Source organism: Budorcas taxicolor, chromosome 17, assembly GCF_023091745.1.
Source record: "Budorcas taxicolor isolate Tak-1 chromosome 17, Takin1.1, whole genome shotgun sequence".
Lineage (NCBI taxonomy): Eukaryota > Metazoa > Chordata > Mammalia > Artiodactyla > Bovidae > Budorcas > Budorcas taxicolor.
The window spans coordinates 17674774-17693631 of record NC_068926.1 but is presented as its reverse complement, the minus strand read 5'-3'; the positions used below and the strand labels follow the sequence as shown (position 1 = coordinate 17693631).

The window sequence follows — 18858 nt, the reverse complement described above, 5'->3', positions numbered from 1 at the left end:
ACACAGACCAACACTGTTTATTCCCAAGGAACTGCCAAGAGCAGAGGTCAGCTCGCTTTTTCTATTGAAGGGCCAGACAGCACAAGTTTCAGCTCTTGGGCCATATCATCTCTGCTGAAGCTACTTATTTATGCTGCTGCAGCACAAAAGCAGTCATAGACGACAAGTGAACAAAGAGCATGACTATGGTCCAATAAAGCTTCTTAAAGACAGGCAAATCTGGCCTACAGGTGCTGGTTTGGTGACCTCTGACCTGGAATGGCTTGCTCATTGGAATGAACAAGATTGGTGGGAATGGCAGGTGTTCTGAGACTTAACCTAATATCCCTGCTTCCAATGCAAATACTTTTTCTCTTCTCCTATACCTGGTGAAATTGAACTCATTCTTCAAGGCTTACTCAAGCATTATCTCTTCTGTAAGGCTTTTGTTGGCTTTGCTCCCCAAAAAGATGAGGAAATAGGAAGACAACCAGATAAGAAATAGATTTATCAAAACCAAAGGAGAAAAGAGTTGCCAAGCATGTAACAGATGCTTAATGATGCCTGGCTTATATTGACTTATTTCCAAAGCATGTTCATTAAACTTGGATTTAAATTCAAGTCTCCAAATATTTATTGAACAATTTTTTTTTCAAGACAATACACTGATTTCCAGTAATACAAATTAATGCCAGACAGGCTGGGGGTCTGTCTGAATATCATATGAGTTGATTACATTTTAAGATTTAAAAGGATATTTCCAATCATCAAAATGTCTGTATTTGATCTTCCAATGCTAAGTATTCTTACCGCCTGTTTTCTCTCTGCCCATGATTACATCAGGATAAATTCTATCTACTTTCCTTAGATGAGGGAAAAAGAACTTTAAGACTTCAAATGCATCAGATACTGTTTCATTCGTATCCGAAGCATTCACTTTCTTCTCAACTGAAAAAGAGAAAAGATAGGGTTTTTGAGTTCATAACTATAGGGATTCTTCTCTTTCCAGTACAATTTTTTAACACAGTAGTTAATAAGTTAATTCACGATTTAGTATTCATAGGATACATACTATTAACTGTGAATTAACAACATCGTAAGGCTATAAAATATAGCTCAAAGATTATTGATTCATGTTTATTTTAAAGTGAAAGTGTTAGTCACTCAGTCATGTCTGATTCTTTGTGACCCCATGGACTGCAGCTCATCAGGCTCCTCTATTCATGGAATTCTCCAGGCAAGAATACTGGAGTGGGTTGCCATCCCCTTCTCCAGGGGATCTTCCCAACCCAGAGATCAAACCCAGGTCTCCTGCATTACAGGAGGATTCTTTACCATCTGAGCCACCAGGGAAGCCCATTTGTTTTCAAGGTGTTTAATGTAAATCTAACACTCTGAGTGACACAACCAGAGGCTAACAGAACAGACGGTCCCGAACGAAGGAAGTAGAACTGAAACATGCTCTAACTGGCCTGCTCTACCACTTTAACGTCACATCATTAAAGCCTGCCTTTTTATAACTTTATTTTCAAGCCTCTCAACATTTAATGACTCCACCCATTCAAATTTGCCCCCATCGTTCTGAAAAAGAAGAACAAAGTTGAAGGACGTACACTACCCAATTTAATTCATAATACGTAATACAGCAATCAAGGCAGTGGAGTACTACAGAACAAACAGATACACAGACCTATGGAACCACAGAGATACAGACACAGATCCACACAAATATGGCCAACTGATTTTTGAAGAAGATGCAAAGGTAATTGCAGAAAGAAAAACTTTTTTGATATATGGTTCTAAAACACTTCGGCATTCACGTGAAAAAGACTGAACCTTGCATTTCTCTGATAATTAGTGATGTTGAGCATCTTTTCATGTGCTTCTTGGACAGCTGTACATCTCTTCTGGAGAGATGTCTATTTGGTCTTCCACCCATGTGTAAAATAGATACCTAGGGGGAAGCTGCGGTATAGTACAGGAAGCTCAGCTTGGTGCTCTGTGATGACCTCAGTGGGTGGGAGGAGGGGAGGGAGAGAGGTCCAGGGGGAAGGGGATACATGTATACATATAGCTGATGCATTTCGTTATACAACTGAAACTAACACAACTTTGTAAAGCAATTATACTCCAATAATAAAAACTGTGGTGTTTGAATGTGCTGTTGGAAAAGACTCTTAAGAGTCCCCTGGACTGCAAGGAGATCCGACCAGTCTATCCTAAAAGAAATCAGTCCTGAACATTCACTGGAAGGACTGACGTTGAAGCTGAAACTCCAATACTTTGGCCACCTGATGCGAAGAGTTGACTCATTGGAAAAGACTCTGATGCTGGCAAAGATTGAAAGCGGGAGGAGAAGGGGAAGACAGATGATGAGATGGTTGGATGGCATCACTGACTCAATGGACATGAGTTTGAATAAACTCCAGGAGTTGGTGATGGACAGGGAGGCCTGGCATGCTGTGGTTCATGGAGTCGCAAAGAGTCAGAAACGACTGAGCGAATGAACTGAACTGAATAAAAACCGAGCCTTTACCTATACTTCATGCCATTTATAGAAATAAACTCAAAAGTTTCATAGACCTAAATGTAAAATCTAAAATGATAAATTTTTAAAAAAGAAAATCTTTATGATCCTGAGTTAGATAAAGAGTTCTTAGATACAACATCAAAGGCATAATACATAAAAAGGAAAACTCAACTTCATCAAAATTAAAAATGTTTGCTTTCTGAAGGACACCACAAAGAAAATAAGACAAATCACAGCCTGGGAGAAAATTTTTCTAAATCACACATCCATGAGATATGTGTCCAGGATATGTACAACTCTCAAAACTCAACAGTTCAGCTCACTCAGTTCAGTTCAGTCGCTCAGTCGTGTCCGACTCTTTGCGACCCCATGAATCGCAGCACGCCAGGCCTCTCTATCCATCACCAACTCCCGGAGTTCACTCAGACTCACGTCTATAGAGTCAGTGATGCCATCCAGCCATCTCATCTTCTGTCGTCCCCTTCTCCTCCTGCCCCCAATCCCTCCCAGCATCAGAGTCTTTTCCAATGAGTCAACTCTTCGCATGAGGTGGCCAAAGTACTGGAGTTTCAGCTTTAGCATCATTCCTTCCAAAGAAATCCCAGGGCTGATCTCCTTCAGAATGGACTGGTTGGATTTCCTTGCAGTCCAAGGGACTCTCCAGAGTCTTCTCCAACACCACAGTTCAAAAGCATCAATTCTTCGGTGCTCAGCTTTTCACAGTCCAACTCTCACATCCATACATAATCACTGGAAAAACCATAGCCTTGACTAGATGGACCTTTGTTGGCAAAGTAATGTCTCTGCTTTTTAATATGCTATTTAGGCTGGTCAAAACTTTCCTTCCAAGGAGTAAGCGTCTTTTAATTTCATGGCTGCAATCACCATCTGCAGTGACTTTGGAACCCCAAAAAATAAAGTCTGACACTGTTTTCCACTGTTTTCCCATCTATTTGCCATGAAGTGATGGGACCAGATGCCATGATCTTCGTTTTCTGAATGTTGAGCTTTAAGCCAACTTTTTCACTCTCCTCTTTCACTTTCATCAAGAGGCTTTTTAGTTCCTCTTCACTTTCTGCCATAAGTGTGGTGTCATCTGCATATCTGAGGTTATTGATATTTCTCCCAGCAATCTTGATTCCAGCTTGTGCTTCTTCCAGCCCAGCGTTTCTCATGATGTACTCTGCATATAAGTTAAATAAGCAGGGTGACAATACACAGCCTTGATGTAATCCTTTTCCTATTTGGAACCAGTCTGTTGTTCCATGTCCAGTTCTAACTGTTGCTTCCTGACCTGCATACAGGTTTCTCAAGAGGCAGGTCAGGTGGTCTGGTATTCCTATCTCTTTCAGAATTTTCCACAGTTTATTGTGATCCACACAGTCAAAGGCTTTGGCATAGTCGATAAAGCAGAAATAGATGTTTTTCTGGAACTCTCCTGCTTTTTTGATGATCCAGCAGATGTTGGCAATTTGATCTCTGGTTCCTCTGCCTTTTCTAAAACCAGCTTGAACATCAGGAAGTTCACGGTTCATGTAGTGCTGAATCCTGGCTTGGAGAATTTTGAGCATTACTTTATTAGTGTGTGAGATGAGTGCAATTGTGCGGTAGTTTGAGCATTCTTTGGCATTGCCTTTCTTTGGGATTGGAATGAAAACGGACCTTTTCCAGTCCTGTGGCCACTGCTGAGTTTTCCAAATTTGCTGGCATATTGAGTGCAGCACTTTCACAGCATCATCTTTCAAGATTTGAAATAGCTCAACTAGAATTCCATCACCTCCACTAGCTTTGTTCGTAGTGATGCTTTCTAAGGCCCACTTGACTTCACATTCCAGGATGTCTGGCTCTAGGTGAGTGATCACACCATCGTGATTATCTTGGTTGTGAAGATCTTTTTTGTACAGTTCTTCTGTGTATTCTTCCCACCTCTTCTTAATATCTTCTGCTTCTATTAGGTCCATACCATTTCTGTCCTTTATCGAACCCATCTTTGCATGAAATGTTCCCTTGGTATCTCTAGTTTTCTTGAAGAGATCTCTAGTCTTTCCCATTCAGTCGCTCAGTTGTGTCCTATTCTTTGTGACCCCATGGACTGCAGCACGCCAGGCTTCCCTGTCCATCACCAACTCCCGGAGCTTGCTCAAACTCATGTCCATCAAGTGGGTGATGCCATCCACCTATCTCATCCTCTGTCATCCCCTTCTCCTCTTGACTTCAATCTCTCCCAGAATCAGAGTCTTTTCCAATGAGTCAGTTCTTCACATCAGGTGGCCAAAGTTTTGGAGCTTCAGCTTCAACATCAGTTCTTCCAATGAATATTCAGGACTGATTTCATCTAGGATTGGCTGTTTTGATCTTCTTGCTGGCCAAGGGACTCTCAAGAGTCTTCTCCAACACCATACAGTTCAAAAGCATCAACTTTCCTGATGCTTTCTTTATAGTCCAATTCTCACATTCATACATAACTACTGGAAAAACCATAGCTTTGACTATATGGACCTTTATTAGCAAAGTAATGTCTCTGCTTTTTAATATGCTTTTTAATATTCAAAACTCAACAATAAGATAAAACCACTCAATTAGAAATGTGTAAAATATCTGAACAGGCATCTCATCAAAGAAGATACATGGAGGGCCAAGGAGCACATAAAAAAAGTTCAACATCATTAGTCACCAGAGAAATACACCTTAAAACTATGAGAGGCCATGACACCAGAAAGGCTATAATTAACTGGAGTGACTGTGACTCTCATACATTGATCCAAAATGGCACAATCACTCTGAAAAACATCTTGGCAGTTTCTTATAATGTTAAACATCCACCTATCATATGCCCATCAATCCTAGATATTTATCCTAAAGAAAGAAAAATTCTCTTCATACAAAAAAATCTGTACATGAATGCTTATGGCAACAGGTAGTTGTAATCACCAAAAGACAAACAAAGAAATCTGAAAAACAATCCAAATGTGTCTTAATTGGTGAAACAAACTCTCCACTGCACATCCATACGGTGGAATGCTACTAAGCAACAAAAAGGCAACAGTCACATAACAACTTGGATGAATCTATGTTAAGTGAATGGCACCCCACTCCAGTACTCTTGCCTGGAAAATCCCATGGACGGAGAAGCCTGGTAGGCTGCAGTCCATGGGGTCACTACTAGTCGGACACGACTGAGCAACTTCACTTTCATTTTTCACTTTCATGCACTGGAGAAGGAAATGGCAACCCACTCCAGTGTTCTTGCCTGGAGAATCCCAGGGATGGGGGAGCCTGGTGGGCTGCCGTCTATGGGGTCGCACAGAGTCGGACACGACTGAAGCAACTTAGCAGCAGCAGCAGCATGCTAAGTGAAAGAGTCCATAAAGGTTATACACTGTGTGATTCCACTTGTATGGCATTCTGGAAAATGGAAAACTATAAAGAATTGATCAGTGGCTGCCAGGGGCTGAGTTCAGGGGAGGTACTGGATTACAGAAGGGGAAGCAGGAGGCAGAATTTTTCATCCTGAAGAAATGGAGAGCCACTGAAAGTTGATTTGCAGGACAGTGTAGCCTTCACTTTGGCTAACGTGAGCATAAACAGATGGGGACGGTGGCGGGCGGGCAGGGGTGGGGGAAGAGGGAAAAAAGAAGTATGTTAGCAGTCATTCAGATGAAGCATGAAAGTAACCTGGTTAGGGTAGTAGAGAAGGTGACAGAAAAATGTGGATAGATTTGTGAGATACACAGGATTATGAATCAATAGGACTGCTTACTGACAGTCATGGGAGAAGTATGCTAAAGGAAAGGGAAGGATTCAGAGAGGATGTGCAGGTTGCTGGCTGCTTCTGTCAGATAGATCACGAATGGCGCCGTCCACAGAGACAGAAAACAGAAGAGGACCATTTTTGAGGTACAGGTGAGAGGAGAGGAAATTTATCAGTGATGTCTCTTACTGTACTTTTGCATATTTCATACTAAAAGAATGAGTACTGATTTAGTTATATCAACTGGAAAGAAATGCCCTAAAATCAGAAAGCATAAAATCTAAATTTCCAAACACAAAACATTACACAACAAACCACCATACACAAAACAAAAACAATGCAAACCTGCGTTTTGTGCATCACGTTCTTTCTTTGTAATGTCACGCTTCATTTCCTTGAAGGCATTAAGCAACTCTTGGCGATTTTTTTCTGTTTTGTTTTTTAAGCGTAGTATACTTTCCTTAAACTCCGAAATGTGGTTTCTACAATTAGTTAATTGATTACCTACAAAGAAAACATGTAGATATTTATACATGTAGCAATATCATATAATTTTCTATAATATATGGGCTTCCTAGGAGGCGCCAGTGGTAAAAAACCCACCTGCCAATGCAGGAGACATAAGAGACACAGTTTTGATCCTAGGCGGTATCATACAATTTTCTATAACAAAATGTAAAGTATATACTTCAATACAGTTATATATAACACTACACTTATATGTATGTGTGTGTGTATATAGTGCATGGAGAAAGAAATGGCAACCCACCCCAGTGTTCTTGTCGAGAACTCCTGGACAGAGGGGCCCGGCAGGATTCCTGGAATCACAACAGAGCCAAACATGACTTTTACTGAACAGTAACAACATATATAGTGCTATGCTCTGCTTAGTTGCTCAGTCATGTCTGACTCTTGTGACCCCATGAACTGTAGCCTGCCAGGCTCCTCTGTCCATGGGGTACTCCAGGCAAGAATACTAGAGTAGGTTGCCATGCCCTCCTGCAAGGGATCTTCCCAACCCAGGGATCAAAGCCAGGTCTCCTGCAATGCAGGCGGATTCTTTACCAGCTGAGATACCAGGGAAGCCCATATAGTGCTATATACATATAATATATATGTACATGTATACATAAAAAAGAATGAAGTGTTAAAAATGGCAGTATCTAGAAGGTGAGATTATCAATAGCTTTTGCTTTACTATGTTGTGCTTTTCTGTATTTTCCATTTTGTGCATGCATTAGATTTGAACTTAGAGGGAAAAGCAAGTGAACGCAAAAAATTTGCTTATAGGAATTTTTCTGAAGAAAATGACCAGAAATACGTACACAGATTTGGCTCTAAGGATGTTCAACATAAGCAGCACTATTTATCACCATGAGAAAACTGAAGACAACCATAATGCCCAGGGATGGAAGTATCCTAAATAAATTACAGAATACCTTTTAAGAGTTCTGGTGGCTCTCATGGCTGAATATTTGTGTGACGCTGGGCAAGCTACTTAATTTCTGTTAGCCTTTGTTCCTTCAGGTGCAAATTATAATTTCCATTTAGCAAAGAAAGTACATTAATATAGTAAAAAAAAAAGTGTACAAGTTTATATTTTGTTAATATATAATCTTTGGTTTGTTGAATCATTTTATTTCCTATTTTCACAAAATTCTTTTGTTCTTAAAAGCATTTTCATTGTGTCTATAATCAGAAAAAAATTAAGAAATAAAAAATTAAACACCTTTTATATGTCAAGTACTCTTTGTACATGGAAATACAAAATAGAGATGGTCAGTTCCAGCTTTCAGGAAGTTTATAGGCCGATTGATAGAACTAAATTAGTGACAGAAATCAATGTGCTATTTCTGATATTATAACTCTTTTCTCCTTAGGTTTGAACTAACTAAGCACATACTTTGATAATATCAATTCCAAACAGGGACTATGAGCTTTATTTGCGGCTCTGACAATGGGATACTGCACAATGCACTGGGATGTCCTATTTGCCTACCCAAGTTACCCCTACTCTCACCTCATTATTGAAAGAGGAGGTGGAGAACAGTCAGGCCACATCCACAAAGGGGATGACTTGCAGGAGCAAAGAGTAAACAGGAAGCCCATTCCTTCTCTCACACAGTTATTATAAGAGGACAAGCCAGAGATGGCCCAAGTTGGCTTTTTAAGGAAGCAATTCTGCCACGTTGTTAATCTGGCCCACTGATGCTAGGTCTGAACAATCTCACCATTCAGAAGAACCCTCAGTCTTCTGGGAAATGTAACGAGCTGCTGGGCGAAGTTCCAAGGGTTCCCTTTCAAATGCCCTCTCTAGGAGGGTGAAATGAAAGATATCCCCTTAAGGAAATAGGGGCAGCGAACAAGTTCGACTCCTGGCATGCAATGACAATAGTATGCACAGAGGAGAGCAATGAGACGGGTAGGGAGGGAGCGGAGCAGGCTGGGGAAGGATTCTGAAGGATGAGATCGCTCACGGACTCTTGAAGGAGCTTGAGTTTTTAGACAGTCAAGGAAACAGGGAAAGGTACTCTGTTGGAAAGCAGTGTGAAAAGGCAACGAGGCATTAAAATACAGTCTCTACAAACCCAGAAGCTATTCGTTATTTCAGGACAACACAGGGAAAATTCATAGCGAAGGTAAAAAAGGATTTCATTATACTGGTCTTTTTGATAAGCTATGATAAGGAGCTTGAACTTTTTCATATGAACCAGTGTTTCTCAAATCTTTCTTCTATAAAACCTCTAGGGGACTTCCCTGGTGGTCCAGTGGTTAAGACTCCAAGTTTCTAATACAAGGGGCAGGGGTTTGATCCCCAGTCAGAGAACTAAGATCCCACATGCCATGCAACATAGCCAAAAATATATATATTTTTAAAAATAAATAAAATAAAACACCTCTAATGTCAGTGAATTTGAAGAAAAGGGACACAGGTGGAGGTATAACTTGAAATGCCCACAACATTCACGGAATTTCTGTAACGTTTCTTTAAAATGTGGGCAAATTTTGTAGCCCATTCCACAGCACATTTTGTTTTAATATAAAGATAATGGAATCACTCTTTCTTCTTTGGGTGACTTTATATATCTTAGAACACCACTACAGACTATCATGGGAACAACTGTTTCAATTGTGCAGCATCACTGAAGACTATCAGGTAATCACCACCTAACAGTTTTAGAAAGACCATTCTGATGACCAAAGCAAAACTAAAGCCAGAGAAACTATCAGCTAGGAACCTATGGTGATGCTAGTTTCAAGTGAGAGATGATAAAGAATAAACCAGGGCACAAAGGGAGAAGGCAATGGCACCCCACTCCAGTACTCTTGCCTGGAAAATCCCATGGACGGAGGAGCCTGGTGGGCTGCAGTCCATGGGGTCTCTAAGAGTCGGACACGACTGAGCGACTTCACTTTCACTTTTCCCTTTCATGCACTGGAGAAGGAAATGGCAACCCACTCCAGTGTTCTTGCCTGGAGAATCCCAGGGGCGGGGAGCCTGGTGGGCTGCCATCTATGGGGTCGCACAGAGTCGGACACGACTGAAGCGACTTAGCAGTAGCAGCAGCAGCAGAGCACCAAGGATTAGGAAGTAGGAGATGGATATGAGAAATATCTGAGAACTTTTACTGCAAAGACTTAACTGATAGAGGGGCTTCCCTGATAGCTCAGTTGGTAAAGAATCCGCCTGCAATACAGGAGACCCTGGTTCAATTTCTGGGTCGGGAAGATCCACTGGAGAAGGGAAAGGCTATCTACTCCAGTATTCTTGGGCTTCCCTTGTGGCTCAGTTGATAAAGAATCCGCCTGCAATGTGGAAGACCTGGGTTCGATCCCTGCGTTGGGAAGATCCCCTGGAGAAGGGAACAGCTGCTCACTCCAGTATTCTGGCCTGGAGAATTCCATGGACTGTACAGTCAGTCCATGGGGTCGCAAAGAGTGGACACAGCTAAGCGACTTTCACTTTCACTTTCAACTGAGAGAGAGGAGAATAGAATCCCTCTGAGGATTCCAACCTGACCCTAGACTTCTAGAAACAGTGTCAGACTTTATTTTCCTGGGCTCCAAAATCACTGCAGATGGTGATTGCAGCCATGAAATTAAAAGACGCTTACTCCTTGGAAGAAAAGTTATGACCAACCTAGATAGTATATTCAAAAGCAGAGACATTACTTTGCCGACTAAGGTCCGTCTAGACGAGGCTATGGTTTTTCCCGTGGTCATGTATGGATGTGAGAGTTGGACTGTGAAGAAGGCTGAGCGCCGAAGAATTGATGTGTTTGAACTGTGGTGGAGAAGACTCTTGAGGGTCCCTTGGACTACAAGGAGATCCAACCAGTCCATTCTGAAGGAGATCAACCCTGGGATTCCTTTGGAAGGAATGATGCTGAAGCTGAAGCTCCGGTACTTTGGATGCCTCATGCGAAGAACTGACTCATTGGAAAAGACTCTGATGCTGGGAAGGATTGGGGGCAGGAGGAAAAGGGGACAACAGAGGATGAGATGGCTGGATGGCATCACGGACTCGATGGACGTGAGTCTGAGTGAACTCCGGGAGATGGTGATGGACAGGGAGGCCTGGCGTGCTGCAATTCATGGGGTCGCAGAGTCAGACACGACTGAGCGACTGAACTGAACTGATTCAATCTGCATTGGGAAACAGGAAAAGTAGCGGGGCCAGACGTAGTTGTGATGCTCCTGAGGCATCCAAATGTGTGGCAAACACACGGTGCAGAGAGCATGAGGGCACCAAGTGGTCTCCAGTCTTGGCCACTTTGCTGAAATATGGAAACATCTTCTCAGAGAAGCAATACATAGCTTGGCCTTGTAGAAAAACGCACAGAAAAGAAAAATCCCATTGTAATTTCACTGCTTAAAGAGAACCACCATACGTGTTTAGCTTTACATAGCTCTAGACTTGTGCTTACTTTTTCCCCTTCGCTTCAGTATAAAAATGTCAAAAACAATCATACAGGGGAAAAATGCAATAAGTTAAAGTGGCTCATTTTACACTGAAAAAGGCTTATGTGTTCATCATAATCTATGATACAAATTCTTTATGTTATATAGTCAAATATCAAAATATATAAGAAAACTATTAGAAACACAAGAATATGGGAAAAATTTATATTTTAATTAGCAAGGAAAGCACAGAAATTGGCTGTCAGTTGAGGTGGAATAAAAGAGAATTCACCCCTTGGAAGACAATAAATTCTAGAGGAATTTTTTTTTTAAATTAAGGCAAAATACAAAGGTATAAAAGTAATGGTGATATATCTGGACTGAAACATTTAATATTTTTTCACTTGTCCGCCTTTTATAAACAAGAATACACCTATATGTAGCCTGTGGCAAAGGTTGGGTAATGCCATTTCCCTGCTCCAAACCCTTCAGAGATTTCTCATCACACTCAAAGAGCCAAAACCTTCACCAGGTCGGAGCCCTACATGTCAGGCCTTGGCTCCCTCTCCAGCCTCAGTCCCGTCCCTCCCACCTGATTCTGGGGAGCAGCTCCAGACATACTAGCCTCCATGCTGTTCTTCCTGCAGACCACTCTTCCCACCTTACACTTTGACTCCTGCAAATTTTCTCAGCTCATCTGCAGATACTGAGTGGCCAGAACTCCCTAATTTCATTCAGTTTTCTGCTAAAATCCTGCTTCCTCTGAAAAGCTTACCCTAACATCCTTCATGAAATAGCACATCCCTTTTTCCCCCTGTCCTTTTTTTTTCCCCTCAAATCACTTATCATTGACTTCCTACTACTGTTTATTATTCCTATTACTGTTATTATTCACTGTTTTTATGTCTCTCTCTAGAGCTCTATAGAATGAAAGCTTGAGAATTGCAAGAACTTTGGATTTTTTAAGTATTAAATTCTCTATGCCTGAAACAATGACTGCCACATAGCACTTCCACAAATACATGCTGAATGAATGAATGAATAAATTAATGTATAAATGGACTGGCCAGCATAGGAACTAATTTGAGTGACTCTAAAAGTGAATCTAAAAGTTCATAGGGGGGACTGATGCTGAAGCTGAAACTCCAGTACTTTGGCCACCTCATGCGAAGAGTTGACTCACTGGAAAAGACCCTGATGCTGGGAGGGATTGGGGGCAGGAGGAAAAGGGGATGACAGAGGATGAGATGGCTGGATGGCATCACCGACTCAATGGACATGAGTTTGACTAAACTCTGGGAGTTGGTGATGGACAGGGAGGCCTGACATGCTGTGATTCATGGGGTTGCAAAGAGTCGGACACGACTGAGTGACTGAACTGAACTGAAAAGTGAATCATGCTTTGATCAAAAAAACTGCCACTATCCAGATAATCTTGAATATTCATACAGTGGATACTATTTGAGGATGCTTAACCTGTTTACAATGGACGTGGGTTTAACCAGGATAATCCTGTCATTGGGATTCCCAGGGTAATATACTCTTTGCAAAATGGATACTGTGTTTGGAGTCATGGATGATGCAACATATCTATACTTCCACAATGTAAGTCAGTCCTTGAGGGATTAATTTGGTAAACAAAAGAGTTTTCTCCAGAGGAAAGAGTAGTTTTAGAAACAACCATACAGAAATATTAAAGGATATAATCTCTACTCTTGGATCTGCTCCTTGTATATTCTTACCTGATAAATCAGTTCATCAATGTTCTATTTAAAATATTTATGTTATCGCATATTCAGTTAAATATTTAGAGGAAGAACCATTACAAAATTACTTTGCAAAAGTTTGAATACTTGATGTTTTAAGTTAACTGAGGTGAAATTGTGAAAACAAACATCAGTCCCTGCGTACACTGGGCAAAAGTGACTTCACCCATAAGAAGGGTCCAGGTAAGATCCTTAGCACCACTGACTTTGCTTCTCATGGCAGAGGTACAGCAGAGGCCCAAGGCACTGCTCCCCAGGAACAGTAAGATGCAAGTCACATTTGCATTTAAAACTTTCTAGTAGCCACATTGAAAAAAATTAAAAAGAAAAAAGTTTTATAAATAGCGTAGAAAATGTAATCCAATATATCAAAAATATTTCTCAACTTGTAATCAAAAGTATTGACAATTAATGGAACAGTTTGCATTCTTTTTGTGCTCAGTATTCTAAATCCTGTGCATATTTTATACTTTTACAATACACCTTAATTCAGATGCTAGATTTTGATAGTTACAGTAAATGCAGTCTTAACAACAAAAGTTTGCTTAATTGAGAAAGAATTTGCACTGTTTCTGTTACTAAATTTAAATTGTTGTTCAGTTGCTAAGTCGTGTCTTACTCTTTGCCACCCCATGAACTGCAGCATGCCAGGCTCCTCTGTCCTCCACTGTGTCCTGAAATTTTTGCTCAGACTCATGTCCCTTGAGTCAGTGATGCTATCTAATCTTCTCATCTTCTGCTGCTCTCTTCTCTTTTCACCTTCAATCTTTCCCAGCATCAGAGGCTCTTCACATTAGGTGGCCAAAGTGTTGGAGCTGCAGCTTCAGCATCAGTCCTTCCAATGGTCATTCGGGGTTGATTTCCTATAGGATTGACTGGTTTGATCTTGCTGCAGTCCAAGGGACTCTCCAAGAGTATTCTTCAGCACAATTCAAAAGCATCAATTCTTTGGTGCTATATACAGTCCAAGGAATTCTCCAGTCCAGAATACTGGAGTGGGTAGTCTCTCCATTCCATTCTCCAGGGGATTTTCCCAACCCAGAGATCAAACTTGGGTCTCCTGCATTGCAGGCGGATTCTTTATCAGCTGAGCCACCAGGAAGCCCTATCTTAATATAGGAAGTCTGATTTGATATAGCCACAATCTGACTTTTCCATCTTATTTCACTCACCAAACATTTCCAGTAATGAGAAGCAAGCTGATATAATCATACTTTCTTCCATTTAATACTTACCATGTGCCATTCACTGCTATGTGATAGGTAAATAAACACAGATAAAGCCAGGTTCCTGTCCTAAATAACTGACAATCAGGGTGCTCTGATTGGGGAAAAGAGCATATATTTAAACAACTAATTATAAATTAATTGTTAATAATGGAATAATAATTAATGGAATTATCATTTAGTGCTACAGGCAAAGGAAGGCAAGAATGATTCCTTTTTTTTTTTAATGACTAATTCTTAAGGAGGACGGAAGAGTGAGGGAGGGAAGTGGAAAAAGTTTCAGAGAAGAGGGAATATTAGAAAATCTGAAGAATGTGTTTAATTTTGCATATAGCAAAGAGAGGGAAGAAAGTGAAGAGGAACTAAAAAGCCTCTTGATGACAGTGAAAGAGGAGAGGGAAAAAGTTGGCTTAAAGCTTAACATTCAGAAAACGAAGATCATGGCATCTGGTCCCTTCACTTCATGGCAAATAGATGGGGCAACAGTGGAAACAGTGTCAGACTTTATTTTTTTGGGCTCCAAAATCACTGCAGATGGTGACTGCAGCCATGAAATTAAAAGACGCTTACTCCTTGGAAGGAAAGTTATGACCAACCTAGACAGCATACTCAAAAGCAGAGACATTACTTTGCCAACAAAGGTCCGTCTAGTCAAGACTATGGTTTTTCCTGTGGTCATGTATGGTGTGAGAGTTGGACTGTGAGGAAAGCTGTGTGCCGAAGAATTGATGCTTTTGAACTGTGGTGTTGGAGAAGACTCTTGAGAGTCCCTTAGAGTGCAAGGAAATCCAACCAATCCATTCTGAAGGAGATCAGTCCTGGGACTTCTTTGGAAGGAATGATGCTAAAGCTGAAACTCCAGAACTTTGGCCACCTCATGCGAAGAGTTGACTCATTGGAAAAGACTCTGATGCTGGGAGGGGTTGGGGGCAGGAGGAGAAGGGGACGACAGAGGAGGAGATGGCTGGGTGGCATCACCAACTCAATGGATGTGAGTTTGAGTGAACTCCAGGAGTTGGTGATGGACAGGGAGGCCTGGTGTGCTGCAATTCATGGGGTCGCAAAGAGTCGGACACGACTGAGCGACTGAACTGAACTGAACTGAAGAGAGGAAAGGGTATTTTAGACTAAGAAAACAACATATATACGTAAATATAAAATAGTATGGGTAGTGAGGGAAAAGCAAGTGATTTAGTCAGTAAGGAAAAGAAGGAGAAACAGCATTAAGTTCAAATATTGGTCCATTTTGAACTTATCATTCATTGATTTATATACCCATTGTGGTTCCAAAGAAAGAATATTTGAGGTAGTTAAAGTGGTAAATACATTTCAGATTACACCCCTCCATGTATGCTTTGCAATAATCAAATTATACTATGTACCATGCTCTTTAAACTCCCTATGAGTGGTTCCTCTATGCCGTAGTTTTATGGGGAAATATTTTAACATTACAAAGAGTATTGATGACCTAAAACAAATAGATTGCTGGTTATTTCTCCTGGAAAAAAAAAAAAAAAAGAGTTTGTTCGGTATCAGCAGAGAATTGCAATTCAGAGTCTACAACCATGGTGAGCCATATGCCAAGTCCCTCCACGGCAAAGGAAGAAGCACTCTTTAATCGAGAGGAAAAGAAAGTAGGGAGGGCTACAGTAAACAAAGAGTCCATGGCTTTTCACTGGCTGAATCCTTGATGTTAAGGAAGAGGAGTCTTGGGGACCTCCCTGGTGGCTCAGTGGTGAAGAATCCACCTACCAGTGCAGGAGACATGGGTTCAGGCCCAAGTAAGGCAAATAAGCAATTCCAGATTCTCTTTCCTGAAAGTGTTTATTGGGTGATGCAGCCTCCTCAGGGGCCCCTGGCCATCTGCTAGCTACCTCCCATGCCTGTCATCCCTGACAATACTGGACCTGCTGCTGCTGCCTGAACCCCTACACTCCAGTGAGGGCTAGTAGTCTGGTAGAGGAACCACAAAAAGCAAAGTGACTACTACCTTTGTGCATCCTCTAATCTGGCACAAATGCCCCCCACTGGCAAGATGGAATGAGAACACAGCTGGCCAGGGCATCTAACAGACTACTGGTTTTGATCATGACAGAGAATTTAGATGTGCATATAAAGACTGTCAGCAGATGGGAGTTTTAGAAAGCTCAGGAACAAAGCAAACTAAACAGCATATTATAAGGGACATGTATAAATTCATGAACACTATATTCTAAAAAGCAAAGAAACAATAAGCACATAATTCAGGAGAGTAGTTAACATCAATGAGATGAAAGCCCCTATATCTATTCTATGCAGACATTTTTTCAAGATTTTGAGGAGGCACAACAGTGAAGCAAACAGGCAAAAATAGGGAAAGAATTCCTCTCCTCATGGAACTTACATGTTTATTGAACAAACTAATGAATTAGTAATACTAGGAGTTTTCAAAAAGAAACTAAAAGGTTATCTACACATAAAAATTAATTTTAAAGGGGAAGAATAAAGCACTAGGTAGTCACTATTTTTCTAATAAGTATTCCCAAAGTTTAATTGATTAGAATTATAACCATAAATTATGGTTTAAAGACAGAGGGACCATTTTTGGTGTTTTATAAAAATCACTATTTCAAACACTAAGTGAAGTCTGTGTTTTCTTCTGTTGATATAAGAACATCTTATTATAGTGCTAGAATTGATTTCCTAATTATTTTACAGCTAGGTTCCATAGAGACACATACTTAGAAAATGAGAAAACTGTCTCATCTGCTCTTAAGAGTAGTGCATTCTCAAGAACAATGTCTCATTTTCTGAACTTGAACATACAAATTATGGGAATGTTTATTAATAGACATTTTGAGGAATCAAACTTCATTTTCCTGGACAAAACTGGAAAAAACATCCAAATGATCGTATGTATGTCAAAGTCTACCATTTCATTATAAGAATACTAACTGTATTAAAATGCTTTCTGAGGTTACCAATTTAAATTATCTTCCAAAATTACTACAAAACAAGCTTTCTATTTTGCTTTCTAATTACCAGTAACTATTTTTTTGTTATGAAAGTGCTCATTGTTAACTGTTCTAAAATAAATAAAAACACATTTGGATAATGTTCTTTACAGGGAATGAAGAAGAAAAAAATGTATAAAGTGACTAAAGATTAATAGTATAAATCAAATTAATACACATTTCTGATCTTTCAAACAAATGGGGTAAAATGTTGGTATTGCATGTATATAACAAAATTTACCATTAGGAAAACAAACAAAATTTTAACTTTAGTGAGATTACATCAACATTAATTATAGGACTAAAGCCACATCCGAACTTGAACCAGCACGTTACTACCAAGATTACTTAGTGTGCACCTTGAGTCATACATAAATGTGTTTAATAAGAAGAACTAAAATTTAACCAAAAGCAACCTAAGAATAATCTTGGAAGATGGAGTTAATATATAAGAATAATCTTGGAAGGCTGAGTTAATATATTTGCAGGATTCCTGAGTCTTAAATTCAAAATTCAACTATATATATATCTATGGACTACAGTTGAAAGAAAAAATACTGGAGACCTAATTAACTCTGAATTTCAGACAAATGATAACATTTTCTGTATAAATATATCCCATGCAGTTTTTGTACTTCAAACTAATGCATTCATTGTTCATCTGAGATTCAAATTTAACAGAACAACCTCCATTTTTACTTGCTAAATCGGCAACCCTACAGACAACCATAAGCTAAAAACCTTGGTGCGTTTCAAAGTGGAAACACACAAGGTCCATTTGAGAAAGATCAGGTGCTAAACCAGCACTCTAAATTCAGTGTCTCTCTCCCCGTCCGTCACCTCATCCCTAAGCAAAACCAAACAAAAAACGCTTGGGAGCCCTGAAGTGTGACTCAAAACTATGATATTTTGATAGAACACGAAAGAGGAGAGGCTGGCGGTGTAAAAGGAGTTCCTGAAGTCAGACATTCACACTAAAAAAAAAAAAAAAAAAAACGATGGGGAAAAGAACGACGAACTATGTGGAATGCAGGGCACGGAAGGGGCCCTTGGACTTCTGAGGGGAAAACAGCCCGCAGAGGCGAGGACCAGGGAACCCCGCTGACCCACCATTAGCGCGCGCCCCGCGGGGGTCACGACCACCCGGTGGACCAGGGCGCTCTTTACAGTTGAACCGCTGGCCGTTTAAGGGCGTGGTGGTGGGGTGGTGTGGGGTCACATCTGAAAGACCCTAATATGGGAGCGAGAGACAGCCATCGTGTTCCCACATCTTCTCCAGTCATCTTGGAGCCCTGAAGCCCCAGAACCGAGAAAAAAGGCGGGAGAAGCCAGGCGCCGCTTACTAGTTTGAGTCATCCTGGAGATGCAGAAGCAGGAGAAGCTGAAGAGCACTACAGCGATGACCGTGATGAGCAAGTTCACGTGCCTGGTCCTCATGGTGCTGATTCGACGGCGGCGGCGGCAACCCGCAGCTTGGCTAGAATAGCAGAGCACACAGCCACCGCCCGGCCACCGGCTAAGGACGGGCACGCACTGTGCCTGCGCCCCGGGGCGCGCGCCGCTGCGCCCCTCCGCGGCGTCGCAAGGAACCTAGCTCCCCCAACCCGCACCCACCCCGCCACACACGCACCCAGCTCCCTTCCCCCAGCAGCAGTTTTGGCCTTCTATCCTGAACCGCTCGCCAGGGCTGCTGATTTTTAAAGGAAATAAA

General features: G+C 41.0%; 1 protein-coding gene across 1 annotated transcript in view; it reads right to left on the bottom strand.

The window, feature by feature from the left end:
- The window catches only part of MGAT4D (MGAT4 family member D), a 47672-nt gene extending 29088 nt beyond the window's left edge, over nucleotides 1–18584 (bottom strand). Inside the window, exons 1-3 of the mRNA XM_052655073.1 lie at nucleotides 18491–18584; nucleotides 6606–6764; nucleotides 790–927 (exon numbers count right to left, since the gene is read on the bottom strand). Of these exons, the coding sequence (XP_052511033.1) occupies nucleotides 790–927; nucleotides 6606–6764; nucleotides 18491–18584 (391 nt within the window). The remainder of the gene's footprint in view (nucleotides 1–789; nucleotides 928–6605; nucleotides 6765–18490) is intronic.
- Between the last annotated feature and the right edge of the window lie 274 nt (nucleotides 18585–18858).